The 26312-nt window shown below is 41.5% G+C and overlaps 1 protein-coding gene across 1 annotated transcript; it reads right to left on the bottom strand.

Annotated features, from left to right (window-relative positions):
- Positions 1-3100: 3100 nt before the first annotated feature.
- Positions 3101-26076, bottom strand: LOC128704809 (protein fem-1 homolog B; the record flags this gene model as incomplete). Its single annotated transcript, XM_070083066.1, is given in 8 exon segments — positions 3101-3595; positions 5956-6062; positions 7264-7380; positions 10177-10281; positions 10700-10959; positions 15424-15567; positions 23025-23168; positions 25925-26076. Coding segments are annotated over 8 exon segments (1223 nt in total), but the record flags the coding sequence as incomplete, so codon positions are not given.
- Between the last annotated feature and the right edge of the window lie 236 nt (positions 26077-26312).

The following is a 26312-nucleotide window of genomic DNA, read 5'->3' as shown; positions in this document are numbered from 1 at the left end:
CTGACAAGTGTTATTAATAACACTGACAAGTGTTATTAATAACACTGACAAGTGTTATTAATAACACTGACAAGTGTTATTAATAACACTTGACAAGTGTTATTAATAACACTGACAAGTGTTATTAATAACACTGACAAGTGTTATTAATAACACTGACAAGTGTTATTAATAACACTGATGACTCACGAAATCGTAATGACACGATTGCAAACAAACCATACCCCGGCCGGGATTGAACCCGCGGTCAGAGAATCTCAAAACTCCAGCCCGTCGTGTTAGCCACTAGACCAGCTAGCCACAATAAGATTCATCCAACTAGGTATATTTCTACACCATAGGAAGGTTAGCACAGGCACCACTGTGACCACAAATGCAAGTTTTTACAGACGAATCTCCAGCTAGCGTGGCCGTGACGAACTCTAGCTCAAGTCCCTTCACTGCTGTCAACATGACTCACGAAATCGTAATGACACGATTGCAAACAAACCATACCCCGGCCGGGATTGAACCCGCGGTCATAGAGTCTCAAAACTCCAGCCCGTCGCGTTAGCCACGGGGTATGGTTTGTTTGCAATCGTGTCATTACGATTTCGTGAGTCATGTTGACGGCAGTGAAGGGACTTGAGCTAGAGTTCGTCACGGCCACGCTAGCTGGAGATTCGTCTGTAAAAACTTGCATTTGTGGTCACAGTGGTGCCTGTGCTAACCTTCCTATGGTGTAGAAATATACCTAGTTGGACGAATCTTATTGTGGCTAGCTGGTCTAGTGGCTAACGCGACGGGCTGGAGTTTTGAGACTCTCTGACCATGGGTTCAATCCCGGCCGGGGTATGGTTTAATAACACTGATGAGTGTTCAGTACACTTTAGTTATTCGTAACATTGTATAGTACACCTTAATTAAGTTTAGAGGGAGTTTTTTTGTTAAAAAATTAAATACATCATTGAAAAAATTTACAATACTAAGAACTACAAAGAAACAGAGAAAAATATATAGGAAGCAATTATTAGTTTTGTAGGTAGTAGGTTGGTAGACAACAACCACCCAGGGAGGTACTACCGTCCTGTGGTAGTAGGTTGGTAGACAACAACCACCCAGGGAGGTACTACCATCCTGTGGTAGTAGGTTGGTAGACAACAAGCACCCAGGGAGGTACTACCGTCCTGTGGTAGTAGGTTGGTAGACAACAACCACCCAGGGAGGTACTACCATCCTGTGGTAGTAGGTTGGTAGACAACAACCACCCAGGGAGGTACTACCGTCCTGTGGTAGTAGGTTGGTAGACAACAACCACCCAGGGAGGTACTACTGTCCTGTGGTAGTAGGTTGGTAGACAACAACCACCCAGGGAGGTACTACCATCCTGTGGTAGTAGGTTGGTAGACAGCAACCGCCCAGGGAGGTACTACCATCCTGTGGTAGTAGGTTGGTAGACAACAACCACCCAGGGAGGTACTACCATCCTGTGGTAGTAGGTTGGTAGACAACAACCGCCCAGGGAGGTACTACCGTCCTGCCAAGTGAGTGTAAAACGAAAGCCTGTAATTGTTTTACATGATGGTAGGATTGCTGGTGTCTTTTGTCTGTCTCATAAACATGCAAGATTTCGGGTACATCTTGCTACTTCTACTTACACTTAGGTCACACTACACATACATGTACAAGCGTATATATACATACCCCTCTGGGTTTTCTTCTATTTTCTTTCTAGTTCTTGTTCTTGTTTATTTCTTATATCCATGGGGAAGTGGAACAGAATTCTTCCTCCGTACGCCATGCGTGTTGTAAGAGGCAACTAAAATGCCGGGAGCAAGGGGCTAGTAACCCCTTCTCCTGTATATATTACTAAATGTAAAAGGAGAAACTTTTGTTTTTCCTTTTGGGCCACCCTGCCTCGGTGGGATACGGCCGATGTGTTGAAAGAAAGAATTATTAGTTTGTAAGATTTACCTGCCATCTTACATGCTCAATAAACAAAGATTTACCTGCCATCTTACATGCTCGATAAACAAAGATTTACCTGCCATCTTACATGCTCAATAAACAAAGATTTACCTGCCATCTTACATGCTCGATAAAGAAAAGATCAAGCCTGCAAGACTGAAAAATATTTAAAAGATTTACAATTAGATGACAGAATAGTAACACCTCCTTGGATAGTTCCTGCCTACCAGTATACAAGAGTGAGATAGGTATACTATTTTAACCCTTAAACTGTCCAAATTTCGATCTACGTTCACTTGCATAGTGCTCCGAACGTAGATCCAAGTTTTTTTTTACATTTGAAAGCATGTAAAATAAAGTGTAAATCTACGTTCGGAGTGCTACACGAGTGAACGTAGATCTACGTTTGGACAGTTTAAGGGTTAAATGTTATCAGGTGAGGTCAGTTCTCGAGTACAGATGATCCACACCTTACGATGGGGGTTACATCCTGAGGAACCCATCATAAGTTGGGTTAAATGTTATCAGGTGAGGTCAGTTCTCAAGTACAGATGATCCACACCTTACGATGGGGGTTACATCCTGAGGAACCCATCATAAGTTGAAAATATTGCAAGTCAAATATGATCAACATTTTTTTTTTTTTTAAGATGTCAGTCGTTTCCCACCAAGGCAGGTGACCTAAAAGAAAGAAAAATCCAAAAAGAAAGAAAAAACTTTCATTATCATTCAACACTTCCACCACTCATACATGATCACTGCCTTTGCAGAGGCACTCAGATACGACAGTTTAGATAGTCACTCCTAACTGCCAATATCCCAAACTTCTCCTGGATCAACATATAAATAAATAACTGTTGCTGAGTAAGTAAATAAACAAATAATTAACTAACTAAAGGCTTCCTTAAGTTTACAATCTGACGTACAGTATTGTTTCTCAGCACTAGTAAGATCAAGGTGATGTAATCTTACACAGGCTTCCTTAAGTTTACAATCTGACGTACAGTACTGTGTCTCAGCACTAGTAAGATCAGGGTAATCTTACACAGGCTTCCTTAAGTTTACAATCTGACGTACAGTACTGTGTCTCAGCACAAGTAAGATCAGGGTAATCTTACACAGGCTTCCCCCAACAAAACAATGAAAGTCAAAATACATAAAATCTTTATTAGCAATATCTGTAGACATATGTACAAGATAACAAAACATAAGTCTCACAAGTGTCACCTGAAGAACAAGCAACATAGAACATGGGAGTATATTGGCTTTAATACTGGTTTAAGGGATTTATTCCAAACATACGTTCACTTGGAACACTGAGGTAACAACCTCAGGATCCTCTCATAATTAATAGTTAGTTTGGTTCAATAAATTAAATTGATATAGCATGTTAAAACTCAAGGTAAAATGAGTGACATGAACAAAAATAAAAGAGATTATCATGTCTATGGCCTTCATAGTCGATGTTCACCTTTGCAAGGTCTATTAGAGAGTCCGTCGACATGGCCCGGACCGTGAAGTTCAATAAAAGCTTCTAAGTGTCGAGGAACTTGACCCTTGTATAAGATCCCATTGATCTTGACTGCTTTAGCTGCCAGACATTTCAGGCTCAACTTTTTCTGAGTTCGAAGAATTATCTCCGCCACACCTGAAAATGAAGAAAATCTTTAAAACTGCAGTATAATTATGTGTTCAGGCAAATTAAAAATTTAACTGCAATCATGTCCAATAAATTTATTCACAAATTTATTCACAATGAAACAAAGTTTTATACAGGAATATGTGGCTAATATTTTTTTTTTTTAACAAGTTGGCCGTCTCCCACCGAGGATGGGGGGTGGAGGCAGTAGAGATCTCATGTCTAAGGGCAATGTGTGGTTTAAATATTATGCAGAGAATTCATAGTGTGGAAATCAGGAGGTGTGGAGTTTCTAAAAGTATTATTCAAAGGGGTTGTTGAGGTGGTTTGGTCATTTAGAGAGGATGGAGCAAAGTAGGATGACTTGGAGGGTTGTATAAATCTGTACTGGAGGGGAAGAATGAGTAGGGGTCATCCTAGGAAAGGATGGAGGGAGGGGGTAAAAGAGGTTTTGTGTGCAAGGGGCTTGGACATACAACAGGCAACTGTGAGCTAGGAGTGAATGGAGATGAACGGCTTTTGGGACCTGACAAGCTGTTAGTGTGAGAGCAGGGTAATATTTTTTGAAGGGATTCAGGGAAACCAGTTAGCCAGACTTGAGTCCTGGAGGTGGAAAGTACAATGCCTGCACTTTAAAGGAGGGGTTTGGGATATTGGCTGTTTGGAGCGACATCTAAACTGTCATATTTGGGCGCCTCTGCAAAGACAGTGATTAAGTGTGAACGATGGTGAAAGTGTTTCTTTCTTTTTTGGGTCACCTGCCTCAGTGGGAGATGGCCAACATGCTGAAAAAAAAAAATGTGGCTAATACAATGGGTTAGGCTCCAGACTGTCACCTTAAATCAAACCACAATTTTTTTTAACTTTTCACTGCATATTAAAGCCTAAAAACATATCAACACCATCATTTATTAAGTGCACAATTGTACTAGGCCTAAAAAAAATGTAAAAGTAAAAATAATCTTTTATTTTTTTCAAAAAATGTCGAAAACCATCTCACGAAGAAGGCAAGTGCCAAAAATAATACACAACGTAATTAAAAAGTTTTCCATGGGGAAATGGATGAACATCAAAATGGTACACAATACCGACAAGTTGGTAGGTAAGACACATAGGCAACAGTTAGGTAACTTTATTCCGAAACGTTTCGCCTACACGGTAGGCTTCTTCAGTCGTATACAGAAAGTAGGCAGGAATAAAGTTGCCTGTGTGTCTTACCAACCAACATGGGGAAATGGAACAGAATTCTTCCTCCATCAGCCATGAGTGTTGTAAGAGGTGACTAAAATGCTGGAAGCAAGGGGCTAGTAACCCTTCTGTATAAATTACTAAATTTAAAAAAAAAAAAAAAAGCTTTTGTTTTTCTTTTTGGGTCACCCTGCCTTGGTGGGATACAGCTAGTCTGCTAAAAAAGCATAATTAAAAAGTGCAGTACAGTGGACCCCCCGCTTAATGATCACCTCCCAATGCGACCAATTATGTAAGTGTATTAATGTAAGTGCGTTTGTACGTGTATGTTTGGGGGTCTGAAATGGACTAATCTACTTCACAATATTCCTTATGGGAACAAATTTGGTCAGTACTGGCACCTGAACATACTTCTGGAATGAAAAAATATCGTTAACCGGGGGTCCACTGTATTAGCAAAGTGCTGTAAAGCAAGCGCTGTATTAGCGAGCTATGTATGTGCTAGTGTGTGCAGGATGACAGTACCCGTCATCCTGCACACACTTGTATTGTTCAACTGTGACTGGTATCGTTCAACTGTGACTGGTATTGTTCAACTGTGACTGGTATCGTTCAACTGTGACTGGTATCGTTCAACTGTGACTGGTATCGTTCAACTGTGACTGGTATCGTTCAACTGTGGCTGGTATCGTTCAACTGTGGCTGGTATCGTTCAACTGTGGCTGGTATCGTTCAACTGTGGCTGGTATCGTTCAACTGTGGCTGGTATCGTTCAACTGTGGCTGGTATTGTTCAACTGTGGCTGGTATTGTTCAACTGTGGCTGGTATTGTTCAACTGTGGCTGGTATTGTTCAACTGTGGCTGGTATTGTTCAACTGTGGCTGGTATTGTTCAACTGTGGCTGGTATTGTTCAACTGTGGCTGGTATTGTTCAACTGTGGCTGGTATTGTTCAACTGTGACTGGTATTGTTCAACTGTGACTGGTATTGTTCAACTGTGACTGGTATTGTTCAACTGTGACTGGTATTGTTCAACTGTGACTGGTATTGTTCAACTGTGACTGGTATTGTTCAACTGTGACTGGTATTGTTCAACTGTGACTGGTATTGTTCAACTGTGACTGGTATTGTTCAACTGTGACTGGTATTGTTCAACTGTGACTGGTATTCCTCAACTTACCAGTAGTCGCAGAGTCAAAAGGAGTCGCTCCCATCTGGTTGACAGTGTCCATATGCGCTCCGTTCTCTATTAGTGCCATGATAATGTTATGTAGGGTGAGGAAGTCACTGTAAATACATAAAAATAGACATTAATGTCTATTTACAAGGAACTATACGCAAAATAACCAGTGAAAACAGTGAAATTCCAAGCGCTTTTGTGGTTTCTTGGATTATCGTTATTCCTTGATAATGCGAGAGATCATGAGTGTAATTTTAATATTTTTTTCACTATGGTTATTTTGCATACAGTAAATATTAAAGACTATGGAGGTAAATAAATATCAAAGATGTTAAATGAAGAATAAATTTTTGGAGGAAAATGAATGTAGCACAGGTCGGCCATCACTACTCCGGCAGTCAGTTATCCAGTTCCATCAGTAATCCGGCACTAATTGTTATTGCTGCTACTGTTATTATTGTTACTGTTGTTTCAGCTAGCATAATTTCAAATTTCATCATTATACTGACTCAAATTTCATCATTATACTGTCTCAGAAATTGTGCAGATGGTTATAAATCCACAGCAGCAAGCCAGTGGAGGAGAAAGCTGTGATGAAAATGAGGAACATGTAGCAGTCTCTCTGTTGATATATTAATTAAGTGTATTCTAGCCTAACCACTCTGTAATCCAGCAAACTCACTAATACAGCACACTACAGGTCCCAATGATGCCAGATTAGTGATGGCCGACCTGTATATCACTACAATTGTACTACTGCTGCTACTGCTGATGCTGCTGCTGCTGCTGCTGCTGCTGCTGCTGCTGCTGCTGCTACTGATGCTGTTACTGTTGCTGCTGCTATTGCTGCTTCTGCTGATGCTGCTGCTACTGCTATTACTGTTTCTGCTGCTGCCACTGCTATTGCTTCTGCTGCTGCCACTGCTACTGCTTCTACTGCTGCCACTGCTGCTGCTGCTGCTGCTTCTTCTTCTGCTGCTGCTACTGCTTCTGCCACTGCTTCTGCTGTTACTGCTTCTGCTTCTGCTGCTGCCACTGCTTCTGCTTCTGCTGCTGCTGCTGCTTCTGCTGCTGCTGCTGCTGCTTCTGCTGCTACTGCTACTGCTTCTGCTGCTACTGCTGCTGTTACTGCTACTATTTCTGCTGCTGCTGCTGCTGCTGCTTCTGTTTCTGCTGCTGCCGCCACAGCCGACACTATATATACTGTTTCTTAATCATCTGTGTATTACGACTGAAGATGTTACTCACAGTAAAAAGTTTGCTATAAGAAAAGTTGTGAACTGTACATCAGTCTTTTTTTCACCTTACCTGATGGGTTTCTGATAGGGAACAATCAGGTGTAGTGGAGTGTTACGGTTCTTGTCCATACTGTTGACATCAGCTCCACATGCTATTAGTAACTTGGTTGTTGTGGCACACGGAAATCTGAAAAATATTCATAACCTCTGAATTTTTTCATTTTTAACTCAGCGGTCAGCTCCTGCCAAGGCAGGTGACCAAAAGAAGAAAACACAGTCACCATTATTCATTCTATCCCTACCTTTTCAAAAGTGTGCTGACATTACAGTTCAGATGATCTCTGAACTGCATTGTCCCCCATTTGGAGGGCCGGATTAAGGCATGGGCTTTAGGGGCTGCAGCCCAGGGTCCTCTGACAGCTGGAGGGCCTCCAGGGGCTGCAGCCCAGGGGCCTCCACCAGATGGAGGGCCTCCAGGGGGTACAGCCCAGGGGCCTCCACCAGCTGGAGGGCCTCCAGCCCAGGGGCCTCACAGCACTTTTAGCCCAGGGGCCTCACAGTACCTGTAGCCCAGGGGCCTCACAGTACCTGTAGCCCAGGGGCCTCACAGCACTTGTAGCCCAAGGGCCTCACAGCACTTGTAGCCCAGGTGCCTCACAGTACCTGTAGCCCAGGGGCCTCACAGTATCTGTAGCCCAGGGGCCTCACAGTATCTATAGCCCAGGGGCCTCACAGCACTTGTAGCCCAAGGGCCTCACAGTACCTGTAGCCCAGGACCCTCACAGTACCTGTAGCCCAGGACCTTCACAGTACCTGTAGCCCAGGGGCTTCATAGTACCTGTAGCCCAGGGGCCTCACAGTACCTGTAGCCCAAGGGCCTCACAGTACCTGTAGCCCAAGGGCCTCACAGTACCTGTAGCCCAAGGGCCTCACAGTACCTGTAGCCCAAGGGCCTCACAGTACCTGTAGCCCAAGGGCCTCACAGTACCTGTATCCCAGGGGCCTCACAGTACCTGTAGCCCAGGGGCCTCAGTACCTGTAGCACTTAAAATGAATTTAACAAAGACTCACACTACATATAACAGCACTGGTACCACTAAACTCCACTACATATAAGTGTTGGTACCACTATACTCTGCTACATATAACAGTGTTGGTACCACTATACTCTGCTACATATAACAGTGCTGGTACCACTATACTCTGCTACATATAACATGCTGGTACCACTATACCCTGCTACATATAACAGTGTTGGTACCACTATACTCTGCTACATATAACAGTGTTGGTACCACTATACTCTGCTACGTATAACAGTGCTGGTACCACTATACTCTGCTACATATAACAGTGTTGGCACTGACAGGATGGATAATGAGAACCTTCAAAACTAGGGAGGCCAAGCCCATGATGACACTCTTCAGGTCACTTGTTCTATCTAGGCTGGAATATTGCTGCACACTAACAGCACCTTTCAAGGCAGGTGAAATTGCTGACCTAGAAAATGTACAGAGAACCTTCACGGCGCGCATAACGGAGATAAAACACCTCAATTACTGGGAGCGCTTGAGGTTCCTAAAACTGTATTCCCTGGAACGCAGGCGGGAGAGATACATGATTATATACACCTGGAAAATCCTAGAGGGACTAGTACCGAACTTGCACACGAAAATCACTCACTACCAAAGCAAAAGACTTGGCAGACGATGCAACATCCCCCCAATGAAAAGCAGGGGCATCACTAGCACGTTAAGAGACCATACAATAAGTGTCAGGGGCCCGAGACTGTTCAACTGCCTCCCAGCATACATAAGGGGGATTACCAACAGACCCCTGGCAGTCTACAAGCTGGCACTGGACAAGCACCTAAAGTCGGTTCCTGACCAGCCGGGCTGTGGCTCGTACGTTGGTTTGCGTGCAGCCAGCAGCAACAGCCTGGTTGATCAGGCTCTGATCCACCAGGAGGCCTGGTCACAGACTGGGCTGCGGGGGCGTTGACCCCCGGAACTCTCTCCAGGTAAACTCCAGGTAAACTATACTCTGCTACATATAACAGTGCTGGTGCCACTATACTCTGCTACATATAACAGTGTTGGCACCACTATACTCTGCTACATTCCCCTTTCTTCATTCATGTATCAATTTCTATATTTTCACAATGATTTAATCCAGTACTTACCATTTTTGTATCCCCTCATTTATTGTATGGTTCACCTTATTTTATACATCCACTTATACATACACCTCATCTCTTATACAACCATCTGTAAAATGTCATGTCAGTGACCTGCAAGGTTAAACACACTTCTATCACTGGTTATTATGAGAAGGTCTGATGTAATCACTTTTTTTTTTAATACGTCGGTCGTCTCCCACCGAGGCAGGGTGACCCAAAAAGAAAGAAAATCCCCCAAAAGAAAATACTGTCATCATCATTCAACACTTTCACCACACTCACACAATCACAGTCTTCGCAGAGGCGCTCAGATACGACGGTTTAGATAGTCACTCCAAACTGCCAATATCCCAAACTCCTCCTTTGAAGTGCAGGCATTGTACTTCCCATTTCCAGGACTCAAGTCCGGCTAACCGGTTTCCCTGAATCCCTTCACAAATATTACCCTGCTCACACTCCAACAGCTTGTCAGGTCCCTAAAACCATTCCTCCCCATCCTCCCCTAACACGCTCACACATGCTTGCTGGAAGTCCAAGCCCTTCGCCCACGAAACCTCCTTTACCCCCTCCCTCAAACCTTTTCGAGGATGACCCCTACCCTGCCTTCCTTCCCCTACAGATTTATACGCTCTCCAAGTCATTCTACTTTGATTCATTCTCTCTAAATGACCAAACCATCTAAACAACCCCTCTTCAGTCCTCTGACTAATACCTTTAGTAACTCCACATCTCCTGTCTATAAAGATCAATTTACTGACTGTTAATCAAATCAGCATACATACTGAACTTAAAACACTACTATACCTGCATATATGATTAGTATGGAAGTCGTCCACAGGCGTCTCTGGGTTAACAGCAAGATGGAGCAGTGACTGTCCTGACCTCGTCCTGGCTTCCACACGAACCAGGCTGTAGAACATTTATTGAGGTTAATAGCTCAGGATAACACAAGTGAAAACCTCTACATAGTTTTCTTCCTTTTTGAGTCCCCCTGCCATCTGCCTTGGTGGCAGACGACCTACCATATACACAGTGTGGTGGACCTAGGCATCACTTGCAGCACCTACCTATACAGTGTGGTGGACCTAGGTTTCACTTGTGGCACCTACCTATACACAGTGTGGTGGACCTAGGCTTCACTTGCAGCACCTACCTATACAGTGTGGTGGACCTAGGTTTCACTTGTGGCACCTACCTATACACAGTGTGGTGGACCTAGGTTTCACTTGCAGCACCTACCTATACACAGTGTGGTGGACCTAGGTTTCACTTGCAGCACCTACCTATACACAGTGTGGTGGACCTAGGCTTCACTTGCAGCACCTACCTATACACAGTGTGGTGAACCTGGGTTTCTTTTTCAACAACCTGATGCAGGTGTTGGGGAGAGTGTCCAGTAGATTCTCCATCCACACTTCGAATTCCAAATCCTGCGATTCCAATGCCTCCATTGAGGCCTCCAATGCCATTGTTACCACCAACGCCATTTGCAACACCAGCAGGCTGAGATGTGGAGCGGCCCTTTGCCACACACATTGCAATCATGATAAGATAGAGAGCTGTGATCATGTTGCTTTCCATTTCGTCCTGCAATAAAAAAATTAACAAGATGGTATTAAAGAATAAAAGGTCGCAATATTGTGACCGGAACAATACACAAATAACCCGCACACAGGAGAATGAGACTCACTGTGATGTTTCAATCCAACTTGAACCATTAACTATAGATGCCCCTCGACTTTATGATTTTTTTACTTTACAATGGTGCAAAAGCAATTACAGCGTCTCCTCACTTAGCAACGTACTTTTTTACCAACGCCTTGGACTTACGATGGGCTCTCTGACCAGTATGAATACCTAAATAATGTATATTAAAGCTGATTTCCTCTATTCTGTTTATTACAATGTACAGTACACTACTGTATAAACATTTAAAAATATACCAGAAATGTTATAAATGTTGCAAATGTGACATTAAAACACTATCAAAGATGGTTGACACAAACCCACTACCATTATAATATGATCCTCACTTAACAAATTTGTTTACCAATGTGGTCTTATGAAAGCATCTCCGTCGTTAAATAAGGAGAGCCTGTACCGTGGTACCTCGGGATACAAACATTATACAGTGGTACCTCGGGATACAAACATTATATTTATTTATTTATTTATTTATTTAGTAATTTTAGCATACATACAGAGGTACAAAAAAATACAGGTAAGAGCAGCATGCCAAAGCCACTTATATGCATAGCATTACGGGCTGGCTTAAAATTAACTTAAGATTAACTAAGCAATGATGTAATCAGTGATAAAACTTTATTGTAAACAGATAACTATAAAATACAAATGAGTATTACAAAGACAGGTCATATGGTTGCTTGCATTGTTGTACATTCAGTCGAATGGAGTATTCTGTTAGGTAGTGTATTTAAAATAATAATAAGTTAGATTGGGTCCTAGGTTTAACATTTGTGTGATATAATTGTGAGTAACATTTAGGATATACAATTTATAAGGTTCAGTTATTCAGTATTTATTTGGTTTTGAGTGAGTAAGTGATCTTTGAGAAGAGACTTGAATTTATAAACAGGTAGTGTTTCTTTTATATTTACAGGTAATGAATTCCAGATTTTAGGGCCTTTTATGTGCATTGAGTTTTTGCATAGTGTGAGATGGACACGAGAAACATCAAAGAGTGATCTGTGCCTTGTGTTATGGTCATGTGTTCTGTTGAGGTTGGCAAGGAGATGTTTGAGGGGAGGGTTAATATCAGAGTTAAGTGTTCTATGTATGTAATAGGTGCAGTAATAAGTATGGATGTTTTGTATGGTGAGTAGGTTGAGTGTTTTGAATATTGGTGGAGTGTGTTGCCTGTAGTGAGAATTTGTTATCATTCTAACTGCAGCCTTTTGTTGGGTAATTAGTGGTCTGAGATGGTTAATTGTTGTTGAGCCCCATGCACAAATTCCATAGGTGAGACAGGGGTAAATAAGAGAGTGATAAAGGGCCAGGAGGGCTGACTGTGGAGCATAGTACCATATCTTCGATAGTATGTCTTGGAAATTTTCTTAGAAATTTGTTGTATATGTGTATGAAATTTGAGTCTATTATCAAGGTGGATTCCTAATAATTTTCCCTCTGTTAGCTTTGTGATAGGTGATCCGTTTATCAATATGTTAAGAGGGACATCTGTAGCTCTGTTACCAAACTGAATGTAGTAGGTTTTGTCAATGTTTAGAGTAAGTTTGTTGGTCCTCATCCAGGTTGATATTTTCTGTAATTCGGTGTTTACAGTATTGGCTAGCGTGACTGGGCTCGGGTGAGAGAAGACGTATGTAGTGTCATCTGCAAAAAGTGTGGGTTTGAGTAATTGCGAAGCATTTGGTAGGTCGTTTATGTATAGGAGAAAGAGAAGAGGGCCAAGGACACTTCCCTGTGGGACACCAACTGTAATTGGTTGAGCGGAAGAGCTTGCCCCATTTGCGTACACATATTGGCTTCTGTTGCTGAGGTATGACTTGAGGTAGTTGAGGGAGTGCCCTCTAATACCATAGTGTGACAATTTTACGTGGAGCAAGTCATGGTCAACTGTATCAAAAGCTTTACGTAAGTCAATGAAGATCCCCAGTGGGACTTCTTTTTTCTGTATTGCAGTGTATATATGTTCTAGCATGTGTATAATAGCATCATTAGTATTTTTATTAGGCCTGAATCCAAATTGGTAGGGGTGGAGAATGTTTTGGGAGATGAGGTAGGAGTAGATTCGTTTATGAATTAATTTTTCGAAGATTTTTGAGAGAGGGTGTAAATTGGATATTGGCCTATAGTTATTCAACTCTGTTTGGTCTCCTCCTTTATGGATTGGGGTGACCCTTGCTATTTTGAGAGCTGTAGGGAAGGTGGAGGATTCAATGGATTTGTTAAAGAGTGTTGCAATGATTGGTGATAGTACTTGTGACACTTTTTTGTATATAAGGGGTGGTAAGGTATTTAAATCTCCTGCCTTGTTTTTTAGTGCGTTGATAATAAGGATACAGTGGTACCTCGGGATACAAACATTATACAGTGGTACCTCGGGATACAAACACTATACAGTGGTACCTCGGGATACAAACATTATACAGTGGTACCTCGGGATACAAACGCCTCAAAGCTCGAACAATTATGTGTATTTATGTAAGTGCATTTGTAAGTGTATTTTTGGGAGTCTGAAACGGATTAATCTAATTTACATTATTCCTTATGGGAACAAATTCATTCGGTATCGGCACTCAAACAGCCGTCTGGAACGAATTGAGTTCGTATCCCGAGGTACCACTGTATAATGTTTGTATCCCGAGGTACCACTGTACTTTATAGACGAAACTTAAGATAATTACCCAATATGAAGGTGGCAAGTCCATAACTTGTATTCATTTATTTACTTTTCAATACTGGAATTTAGTTCCAGTAATTATTGGTTTATTTAATTATTCAGTGGCAGTAATTATTTACCTATTTATCACGCAACACTGGAAACTACAAAATTTCAAAAACATTGGCATACATGATACTTAAGCAGCACCAACCCAACAACACAGGAGTCACATGATTTCATTGTCTACCCGTCCTCATCATAGGTAGAGGTTGTTTTGATAAGGACCTGCCTTGCATGGGCCAGTAGGCCTTCTACAGTGTTCCTCCATTCTTATGTTCTTATGACATTCCTCAGGTCACGTGCGTCACATCTCACTCTCCGCCTATATATATAATGTCTTTCTACCTCTGTATGTTAGAAGTGATCAAGGTCCCAGGACCGAAACGTTTTCTAATAAATATGTTATAGTGTTTGCTTACATGTCTTTCTAAACCACCTATTTATCACACCTTCTTATTCAACTCTTAATATTTTCAACTTACGATGGGTTCGTGGGAACACAACCCTATCATAAATCAAGGACCACCTGTAGTTCATGGTTTAAGTTGGAGCAAAACATTGTCATGTTTTTGTTATGTGTGGGGTTGAATATCAAAATGGTATACAATACCGACAGGTTGGTAGGTAAGACACTGCAACACAATGGCATCTTGGTACAGAAAACACCTTGGACAACTTTTACAAGTGAGAATTGTTTGATCTGAGAGGGACATGACCTCTCAGTGGCTACATTCTCACTACTACTACTCTGCACCTCTCCTTCTGACAGTATTTAAGCCTCCGCACTGTCGCTTAACCTTCAGATAGTTCCTGACTATGGAACTGAATTTCTCTAGGCTGAGGGACTGACAACCTCAAATCTACGACTTCAAGGGTGATGGACTGATTACATCGTCTTCACTTCTCTACTGTTCCTGCCTACTTTCTGTACTCGACTGAAGAAGCCTACTGTGTAGGCGAAACGTTTCGGAATAAAGTTGCCTAACTGTTGCCTATGTGTCTTACCTACCATGTGCGGAGTTATTTGTGTAATAGTAGGTATTATTAACATAGATGCTTCATTGTAAACACTTGGTCCACACATTCCCTGCCCTTACTAAAACCTTCTTGCTCTGCTTTAATCCTACTTTCTCTCTTAACCGTAATTCTTTTAATGATATTGAATGTGTTCACATCTTTGGGTTACCCGACTTTGGCAGGAAATGGCCATCAAATTAAAAAAAAAAAAAAAAAAAAAACTCTACTTTACCCAGGTACAGGAAAGCCCTGTTTATATGGCTCTTAGGTTCCTAACCCTCAGTGATAAGTGAAAAAAAAATCACTGGTGGGGGAAAAAAAAAAAAAAAAAAAGCAATTTTTTTTATTAATGACTGCACTCAGCATAAAAAACAGATAAAAAGTAAAATAAATACATACACAGTACATACAATACTTACCTTAAAATACAGTGCCGGTTGTCCTACACAAATGTTGTGTGAGATCGACGGAAAAGGTGGTACAAGAACCAAACATGATGATCAACGACTCAACTGAAAGCCAACGAATACATGGACCACCAAAAATAGAGGTGTATATGTGAGGCCCTACTGTACACTCGTTAAGATTACTTTACTCAGCTATTTTCTTACCTTAACAGTCTCTACATCATCCTTAGGGCCGGGATTCTGTATTTTCTCTTGGTTTCTCTTGAGCTCAAGAACAGTAGCACCTAAAACCTCATGTACTGCTTCAAACTCCAGCTGTACCCCCACATGTAACATCTGGGAAAACACCTGTAATAATACAACAAGCAATTTATTTTATAAGACAAATTCATTGGCACTGTAGTCATGAAAGCACTTGGAAATTCATTATTTTTTCACTGTGTTATCACTTGTTTACTGTCATCTTATTGTATAAATGCTGACATACAGGAGGGCCCCACTTATACAGCAGGTTAGGTTCCAGGCTACCACTGGAAAGAGGACATCGCTGGAAAGCAGAACACAATTTTTTCCACTTACAAATGCATATGCTAGATAACAAGTTTACACTAACATACATATTTTTTTTTTCAACAAATCAGCCGTATCCCACCAAGGCAGGGTGGCCCAAAAAGAAAAATGAAAGTTTCTCTTTTTAAATTTAGTAATTTATACAGAAGGGGTTACTAGCCCCTTGCTTCTGGCATTTTAGTTGCCTCTTACAACACGCATTTCTTACGGAGGAAGAATTCTGTTCAACTTCCCCATGGAGATAACAGGAAATAAACAAGAGCAAGAACTAGAAAGAAAATAGAAGAAAACCCAGAGGGGTGTGTATATATATGCTTTTACATGTATGTGTAGTGTGACCTAAGTTTAAGTAGAAGTAGCAAGATGTACCTGTAATCTTGCATGTTTATGAGACAGACAAAAGACACCAGCAATCCTACCATCATGTAAAACAATCACAGGCTTTCGTTTTACACTCACTTTGCAAGACGGTAGTACCTCCCTGGGTGGTTGTTGTCTACCAACCTACTACCACAGGATGGTAGTACCTCCCTGGGTGGTTGTTGTCTACCAACCTACTACCACAGGACGGTAGTACCTCCCTGGGTGGTTGTTGTCTACCAACCTACTACCACAGGACAGTAGTACCTTCCTGGGTGGTTGCTGTCTACCAACCTACTACCACAGGACGGTAGTACCTCCCTGGGCGGATGCTGTCTACCAACCTACTACCACAGGACGGTAGTACCTCCCTGGGTGGTTGCTGTCTACCAACCTACTACCACAGGACGGTAGTACCTCACTTGGTGGTTGCTGTCTACCAACCTACTACCACAGGATGGTAGTACCTCCCTGGGTGGTTGCTGTCTTCCAACCTACTACCACAGGACGGTAGTACCTCACTGGGTGGTTGCTGTCTACCAACCTACTACCACAGGACGGTAGTACCTCACTGGGTGGTTGCTGTCTACCAACCTACTACCACAGGACGGTAGTACCTCCCTGGGTGGTTGCTGTCTACCAACCTACTACCTGCAATAAGTATAATTATCAAGAGATATATAAAACATGAAATAACTTTAAAACACTTGAAATTTTGGAAAGTTTCCAGACATAATGGAGAGACAGGGAGCTCACAGAAAATGTAAACAAACTGGTTGGAGTGCGGTGACCATGTTAGAAAGTCTGGTGGGGGAGCTGTATAGAGAATTTTTGTCATAATTTGACATGTCCATATTAGAAGTATGCCGTATAGCGGGGCCCTACTGTATATATTTTGTGAATTATGTAATTGACAAAGAACAGACACACACAGACAACATAAATGCTGATACAGTGAGAATTACATAACTGACAGACAAGGAACAGATGCACACAAACACTATAAATACTGATATAGTGAGAATTATATAACTGACAGACAAGGAACAGACGCACACAGACAACATAAATGCTGAGAATTTTTTAACAAACGGCAAAATCAATAGTTCAGAAAACCTACAAGTTGAAGAATTAGACACTTCTGCAATGTCTGGTAATCTTATTCTCACTTTTCTCAAAACTGATGGACTGAACACATCAACTCAAGGGACTGATTACCTCGCACTCACTCTTCTTCCACCATTCATCTCCATATCGGACTGAGGAAGCCACCTGTTGGCAAAATATTTCCAAAATAAAGATTACCAAATGTTGCACAGGTCTCCAGTTCTCCAAAATCAATAATCACATAAAAATTACTAAATTTCTGTTATTCAAGAATATTTCAAAAGTGACTATGATGGAGGCTTCAGAAAGTGACTATGATGGAGGCTTCAGAAAGTGACTATGATGGAGGCTTCAGAAAGTGACTATGATGGAGGCTTCAGAAAGTGACTATGATGGAGGCTTCAGAAAGTGACTATGATGGAGGCTTCAGAAAGTGACTATGATGGAGGCTTCAGAAAGTGACTATGATGGAGGCTTCAGAAAGTGACTATGATGGAGGCTTCAGAAACAGTGACTATGATGGAGGCTTCAGAAACAGTGACTATGATGGAGGCTTCAGAAAGTGACTATGATGGAGGCTTCAGAAAGTGACTATGATGGAGGCTTCAGAAAGTGACTATGATGGAGGCTTCAGAAAGTGACTATGATGGAGGCTTCAGAAAGTGACTATGATGGAGGCTTCAGAAAGTGACTATGATGGAGGCTTCAGAAAGTGACTATGATGGAGGCTTCAGAAAGTGACTATGATGGAGGCTTCAGAAAGTGACTATGATGGAGGCTTCAGAAAGTGACTATGATGGAGGCTTCAGAAAGTGACTATGATGGAGGCTTCAGAAAGTGACTATGATGGAGGCTTCAGAAACAGTGACTATGATGGAGGCTTCAGAAAGTGACTATGATGGAGGCTTCAGAAAGTGACTATGATGGAGGCTTCAGAAAGTGACTATGATGGAGGCTTCAGAAAGTGACTATGATGGAGGCTTCAGAAAGTGACTATGATGGAGGCTTCAGAAAGTGACTATGATGGAGGCTTCAGAAAGTGACTATGATGGAGGCTTCAGAAAGTGACTATGATGGAGGCTTCAGAAAGTGACTATGATGGAGGCTTCAGAAAGTGACTATGATGGAGGCTTCAGAAAGTGACTATGATGGAGGCTTCAGAAACAGTGACTATGATGGAGGCTTCAGAAAGTGACTATGATGGAGGCTTCAGAAACAGTGACTATGATGGAGGCTTCAGAAAGTGACTATGATGGAGGCTTCAGAAAGTGACTATGATGGAGGCTTCAGAAAGTGACTATGATGGAGGCTTCAGAAACAGTGACTATGATGGAGGCTTCAGAAAGTGACTATGATGGAGGCTTCAGAAAGTGACTATGATGGAGGCTTCAGAAAGTGACTATGATGGAGGCTTCAGAAAGTGACTATGATGGAGGCTTCAGAAAGTGACTATGATAGAGGCTTCAGAAAGTGACTATGATGGAGGCTTCAGAAAGTGACTATGATAGAGGCTTCAGAAAGTGACTATGATGGAGGCTTCAGAAACAGTGACTATGATGGAGGCTTCAGAAAGTGACTATGATGGAGGCTTCAGAAAGTGACTATGATGGAGGCTTCAGAAAGTGACTATGATGGAGGCTTCAGAAAGTGACTATGATGGAGGCTTCAGAAACAGTGACTATGATGGAGGCTTCAGAAAGTGACTATGATGGAGGCTTCAGAAAGTGACTATGATGGAGGCTTCAGAAAGTGACTATGATGGAGGCTTCAGAAAGTGACTATGATGGAGGCTTCAGAAAGTGACTATGATAGAGGCTTCAGAAAGTGACTATGATGGAGGCTTCAGAAAGTGACTATGATGGAGGCTTCAGAAAGTGACTATGATGGAGGCTTCAGAAACAGTGACTATGATGGAGGCTTCAGAAAGTGACTATGATGGAGGCTTCAGAAAGTGACTATGATGGAGGCTTCAGAAAGTGACTATGATGGAGGCTTCAGAAAGTGACTATGATGGAGGCTTCAGAAAGTGACTATGATGGAGGCTTCAGAAAGTGACTATGATGGAGGCTTCAGAAACAGTGACTATGATGGAGGCTTCAGAAAGTGACTATGATGGAGGCTTCAGAAAGTGACTATGATGGAGGCTTCAGAAAGTGACTATGATGGAGGCTTCAGAAAGTGACTATGATGGAGGCTTCAGAAAGTGACTATGATGGAGGCTTCAGAAAGTGACTATGATGGAGGCTTCAGAAAGTGACTATGATGGAGGCTTCAGAAAGTGACTATGATGGAGGCTTCAGAAAGTGACTATGATGGAGGCTTCAGAAAGTGACTATGATGGAGGCTTCAGAAAGTGACTATGATAGAGGCTTCAGAAAGTGACTATGATGGAGGCTTCAGAAAGTGACTATGATGGAGGCTTCAGAAAGTGACTATGATGGAGGCTTCAGAAAGTGACTATGATGGAGGCTTCAGAAAGTGACTATGATGGAGGCTTCAGAAAGTGACTATGATGGAGGCTTCAGAAACAGTGACTATGATGGAGGCTTCAGAAAGTGACTATGATGGAGGCTTCAGAAAGTGACTATGATGGAGGCTTCAGAAAGTGACTATGATGGAGGCTTCAGAAAGTGACTATGTGACTATGATGGAGGCTTCAGAAACAGTGACTATGATGACTTCAGAAAGTGACTATGATGATGGAGGCTTCAGAAACAGTGACTATGATGGAGGCTTCAGAAACAGTGACTATGATGGAGGCTTCAGAAACAGTGACTATGATGGAGGCTTCAGAAACAGTGACTATGATGGAGGCTTCAGAAACAGTGACTATGATGGAGGCTTCAGAAACAGTGACTATGATGGAGGCTTCAGAAACAGTGACTATGATGGAGGCTTCAGAAACAGTGACTATGATGGAAGCTTCAGAAACAGTGACTATGATGGAAGCTTCAGAAACAGTGACAATGATGGAGGCTTCAGAAACAGTGACAATGATGGAGGCTTCAGAAACAGTGACAATGATGGAGGCTTCAGAAACAGTGACAATGATGGAGGCTTCAGAAACAGTGACAATGATGGAGGCTTCAGAAACAGTGACTATGATGGAGGCTTCAGAAACAGTGACTATGATGGAGGCTTCAGAAACAGTGACTATGATGGAGGCTTCAGAAACAGTGACTATGATGGAGGCTTCAGAAACAGTGACTATGATGGAGGCTTCAGAAACAGTGACTATGATGGAGGCTTCAGAAAGTGACTATGATGGAGGCTTCAGAAACAGTGACTATGATGGAGGCTTCAGAAACAATCCTGGCAACTCTGGAGGTTTTCACTGGTGGTACTTTTGATTATCGAGATAAATATAAATAAAGTGGAACCTCGGTACTCGAACAGCTCCGTACCCAAACAATTTGGTATTCCAACACTTTGTTGGGTAAACAAATCGCTCTGTAGTTGACCGTTTGCTCGGCACTCGACCTAACAAACACAACCTGCCAGAGCTTCGCTGTAAACTATTTCGTGTTTCTTCATATTTTTTGGTGCTTCTTTTATATTATTTGTATAAATAAGTCACCATGGGGCCTAAGAAGATTAGTGATAACAGTCAACCAGGGGAGTAATGTGGCAGATGCTGCAAGTATATGGAATAGGTGGTAAATTACAAAATGCTGTAGAGTTTTTATGAGGATAGTGAGGCTCAGGTTAGGGTGAGTAGGAGAGAGGGAGAATACTTCCCGGTAAAAGTAAGTCTTAGACAGGGATGTGTAATGTCACCATGGTTGTTTAATATATTTATAGATGGGGTTGTAAAAGAAGTAAATGCTAGGGTGTTCGGGAGAGGGGTGGGATTAAATTATGGGGAATCAAATACAAAATGGGAAGTGACACAGTTACTTTTTGCTGATGATACTGTGCTTATGAGAGATTCTAAAGAAAAATTGCAAAGGTTAGTGGACGAGTTTGGGAGTGTGTGTAAAGGTAGAAAGTTGAAAGTGAACATAGAAAAGAGTAAGGTGATGAGGGTATCAAATGATTTAAAGAAAAATTGGATATCAAATTGGGGAGGAGGAGTATGGAAGAAGTGAATGTTTTCAGATACTTGGGAGTTGACGTGTCGGCGGATGGATTTATGAAGGATGAGGTTAATCATAGAATTGATGAGGGAAAAAAGGTGAGTGGTGCGTTGAGGTATGTGTGGAGTCAAAAAACGTTATCTATGGCGGCAAAGAAGGGAATGTATGAAAGTATAGTAGTACCAACACTCTTATATGGGTGTGAAGCTTGGGTGGTAAATGCAGCAGCGAGGAGACGGTTGGAGGCAGTGGAGATGTCCTGTTTAAGGGCAATGTGTGGTGTAAATATTATGCAGAAAATTCGGAGTGTGGAAATTAGGAGAAGGTGTGGCGTTAATAAAAGTATTAGTCAGAGGGCTGAAGAGGGGTTGTTGAGGTCGTTTGGCCATTTAGAGAGAATGGATCAAAGTAGAATGACATGGAGAGCATTTAAATCTGTAGGAGAAGGAAGGCGGGGTAGGGGTCGTCCTCAAAAAGGTTGGAAGGAAGGGGTAAGGGAGGTTTTGTGGGCGAGGGGCTTGGACTTCCAGCAGGCATGCATGAGCGTGTTCGATAGGAGTGAATGGAGACGAATGGTATTTGGGACCTGATGATCTGTTGGAGTGTGAGCAAGGTAATATTTAGTTAAGGGATTCAGGGAAACCGGTTATTTTTATATAACCGGACTTGAGTCCTGGAAATGGGAAGTACAATACCTGCATTCTAAAGGAGGGGTTCGGGATATTGGCAGTTTGGAGGGATATGTTGTGAATCTTTATACGTATATGCTTCTAAACTGTTGTGTTCTGAGCACCTCTGCAAAAACAGTGATAATGTGTGAGTGTGGTGAAAGTGTTGAATAATGATGAAAGTATTTTCTTTTTGGGGATTTTCTTTCTTTTTTGGGTCACCCTGCCTCGGTGGGAGACGGCCGACTTGTTGGAAAAAAAAAAAAAATTCTTTTCCTTTTAAGGCCATCCTAACTTGGTGCGAGATGTACGATACATTAAGAAAAAAAAAAAGGGATTGTAAGTTTATCATCGCACATAAAAAACAGAAGAATCACCATAGAGTTGTGTCCAAGGATATACAGTGGACCCCCGGTTAACGATATTTTTTCACTCCAGAAGTATGTTCAGGTGCCAGTACTGACCGAATTTGTTCCCATAAGGAATATTGTGAAGTAGATTAGTCCATTTCAGACCCCCAAACATACACGTACAAACGCACTTACATAAATACACTTACATAATTGGTCGCATTCGGAGGTGATCGTTATGCGGGGGTCCACTGTATACAGTACTGTACCAATAAATTCACAGCATATAGCAGTGGCGTATGTTGGGCTATTATCAGAGGGTGTGCACTGTGCATGGTACAACTAGTTGTGGGGTGTGCACTGTGCATGGTACAACTAGTTGTGGGGTGTGCACTGTGCATGGTACAACTAGTTGTGGGGTGTGCAGTGCTAACTCACAACTACTGCCACAATATTTCATAACAGGGGACTGAAAAATTAGTTTCTCAATATAATCCATGATTATATTATTGAGTGAGTTTAATATTTATGATGAATTGATCATCTTTGGCGAGTGTGTAGAACATACACCCGCAATATATACCCCTTAAGAATATAATTGGTAGTCACTTAGCACACACATAATATACACCCCTGATATATATCCTTTAAGAATACACTTGGTGCTCACTCACCTGTGCAAATCTCAGAAGATCTTTCATAACACAAACTTTATTAAGCTGTTTTAATCTTAAAGCGTGCATCCAGAGCTGCAAGCATCGGTCAAAACGAGCATTGTCGGCAAACACGGCTCCACGGAAGATTACAGGATGAGGTACCTGAAATACAGCAAACAAAACTATTTCATCAACACAAACATGCATGAAATGGTGCAAAAGACACTTATCTACAGTTCAAGACATTCATTACAAGAAATGTTTCAGCACTAGTGAATTCTTCAGTCATAAGAAGACACTCATAGCTTCCTAGGACTGAAGACGGAACTACATTAAGTCCTCTACTAGTATACTAACACGTTAAGAATCTTCTGTATTGTGTATAATGTTACTATATTATTTTGTATATAATATCATTATTATACACAATTCAGAAGGTCCCTAAAGTGTTCCTTAGTTGAGGACTTACTGCAGTAATGAAATGTTTCCTGTAATACATGTCCTTAACTGTATATAAATGTCATGCATGAAAAATGGTCTGGTATCACCATACCATTTTTATGCCTGAAATTACTAGTTATATATTCATAATTGACAGCAGCAGTGATTTTCATTCCTGGTTGTTTTTACATCAAGGTAGTGGAAGAGGGACCAGAAAACAACTTATTACTCAGTCAGTAACTACTAATTTAAAAGATATATTCAATCACAACTTCCCTAACCATCCTTCAGAGTACCGGAACTGTACCTCCCACCTCCACACATCCTTCAGAGTACAGGCACTGTATTCCCCACCTCTGTACATCCTTCAGAATACCAGAACTGTACTTCCCACCTCTACTCAACCTTCAGAGTACTGGAACTGCACTTCCCACCTCTACTCATCCTTCAGAGTACTGGAACTGCACTTCCCACCTCTACTCATCCTTCAGAGTACAGGCACTGTACTTCCCACCTACAAAGATGGCAGTCAGACAAGAAGTAACTTATTCTAACTCTATAAAGATTACTATAAAGGCTAAAACTTTTAATTTGTTCAATAAGATGTACAAGAGTACTGTACTTTACAATAACGTTGCATTATATATTCACGAGGAAGAGCTAAACCTGTAGGTGCCATACAGCACCTGCAAAAATGGAAGGTATTGAGGTCTGATCCAAGAGAAGGGTAGCTCCAATTCCTTGAATCAAGAGCCCTTCACTGGCATCAAGATACCCCCCCTGCAATAATATCTCCAGAGAGAAAATGTAGATGACAGGTGCTCCTTGACTTACAATGGGGGTTACATTCCCATGAACCATCGTAAGTTGAATACAGTGGACCCCCGGTTAACGATATTTTTTCACTCCAGAAGTATGTTCAGGTGCCAGTACTGACCGAATTTGTTCCCATAAGGAATATTGTGAAGTAGATTAGTCCATTTCAGACCCCCAAACATACAAGTACAAACGCACTTACATAAATACACTTACATAATTGGTCACATTCGGAGGTGATCGTTAAGCGGGGGTCCACTGTATTTATTTACTTATTCAGTGACAGTTGTTATTTGTTTACATATGTATATACAGCATCTCCTCACTTAGCGACGTACTCTTTAACCGATGCCTTGGACTTTCATCTCCTCACTTAGCGACGTACTCTTTAACCGATGCCTTGGACTTTCATCTCCTCACTTAGCGACGTACTCTTTAACCGATGCCTTGGACTTTCATCTCCTCACTTAGCGACGTACTCTTTAACCGATGCCTTGGACTTTCATCTCCTCACTTAGCGACGTACTCTTTAACCGATGCCTTGGACTTTCGACGGGCTCTCTGATCAGTAGTGTACAATATAAACTATACCAGAAATGTTATAAATGGTACAAAGGTGACATTAAAACAATATTAAAGATGGTCGACATAAACTCGTTACCATTATAGCATGATCCTCGCTTAGCCACAAATTTGTTTAACAATGTGGTCTCAGGAACCCAATTTTGTTGTTAAGTGAGGACAGGTTGTATTATATATTCATAATCGACTTAAGGTATATTCAACTTATATTTTCAACTTATGATATTTTTAACATATTTTCAACTTATGATATACAGTGGAACCCCGCATAAGTTGAAAATATAAGTTGAATATACCTTAAGTCGATTATGAATATATAATACAACCTCTCCTCACTTAACAGAATTGGGTTCCTGAGACCACATTGTTAAACAAATTTGTGGCTAAGCGAGGATCATGCTATAATGGTAACGAGTTTATGTCGATCATCTTTAATATTGTTTTAATGTCACCTTTGTACCATTTATAACATTTCTGGTATAGTTTATATTGTACACTACTGATCAGAGAGCCCGTTGAAAGTCCAAGGCATCGGTTAAAGAGTACGTCGCTAAGTGAGGAGATGAAAGTCCAAGGCATCGGTTAAAGAGTACGTCGCTAAGTGAGGAGATGAAAGTCCAAGGCATCGGTTAAAGAGTACGTCGCTAAGTGAGGAGATGCTGTATATACATATTTAAACAAATAACAACTGTCACTGAATAAGTAAATAAATACAGTGGACCCCCGCTTAACGATCACCTCCGAATGTGACCAATTATGTAAGTGTATTTATGTAAGTGCGTTTGTACGTGTATGTTTGGGGGTCTGAAATGGACTAATCTACTTCACAATATTCCTTATGGGAAAAAATTCGGTCAGTACTGGCACCTGAACATACTGCTGGAATGAAAATAGTTCGTTAACCGGGGGTCCACTGTAAATAATTACTAAATATCAGCATTGAAAAATAAATAAATGAATACAAGTTTATTCTATCAATAAATGTAGATAGTGAATGTGCATCACAATTGCACCATTATAAAGTCAAAATATCAAAAGTCGAACCATCGTAAGTCAAGGAGCACCATATATATAGTCACCTCAGGATTATGGGGACCAAGAATACGTTCTCTAATGGCCAGACTTTCCATGTGAAGGCTGCCAGAGATAAGTCGAATACTTTCCAGTTCACCGACTGTCTCACACTCTACACGATTCTCATAGGCCGGTACTGGCTCAACCTTAGGCTTACCTGCGGGAAAATGTACATGTTATAATTTATCAGTAAACCTGGCAGCAGCAAGGTGCTAGTGACACCTGCATAAATTACTAAATTTTGGCAGCAAAGTGCTAGTGACACTTTCTGTATTACTAAATGTTGGCAACACGGTGCTAGTAACACCTCCTGTATAATTTACTGAATGTAATAAGAAAAATAACTTTCGTTTCTTCTTTATCGGGTCACCTGTCTTGGTGGGAGATGTCTGA

This window comes from Cherax quadricarinatus, chromosome 8 (assembly GCF_038502225.1).
Source record: "Cherax quadricarinatus isolate ZL_2023a chromosome 8, ASM3850222v1, whole genome shotgun sequence".
Taxonomy (NCBI): domain Eukaryota; kingdom Metazoa; phylum Arthropoda; class Malacostraca; order Decapoda; family Parastacidae; genus Cherax; species Cherax quadricarinatus.
This window is presented reverse-complemented; position numbering and strand designations above follow the sequence as displayed.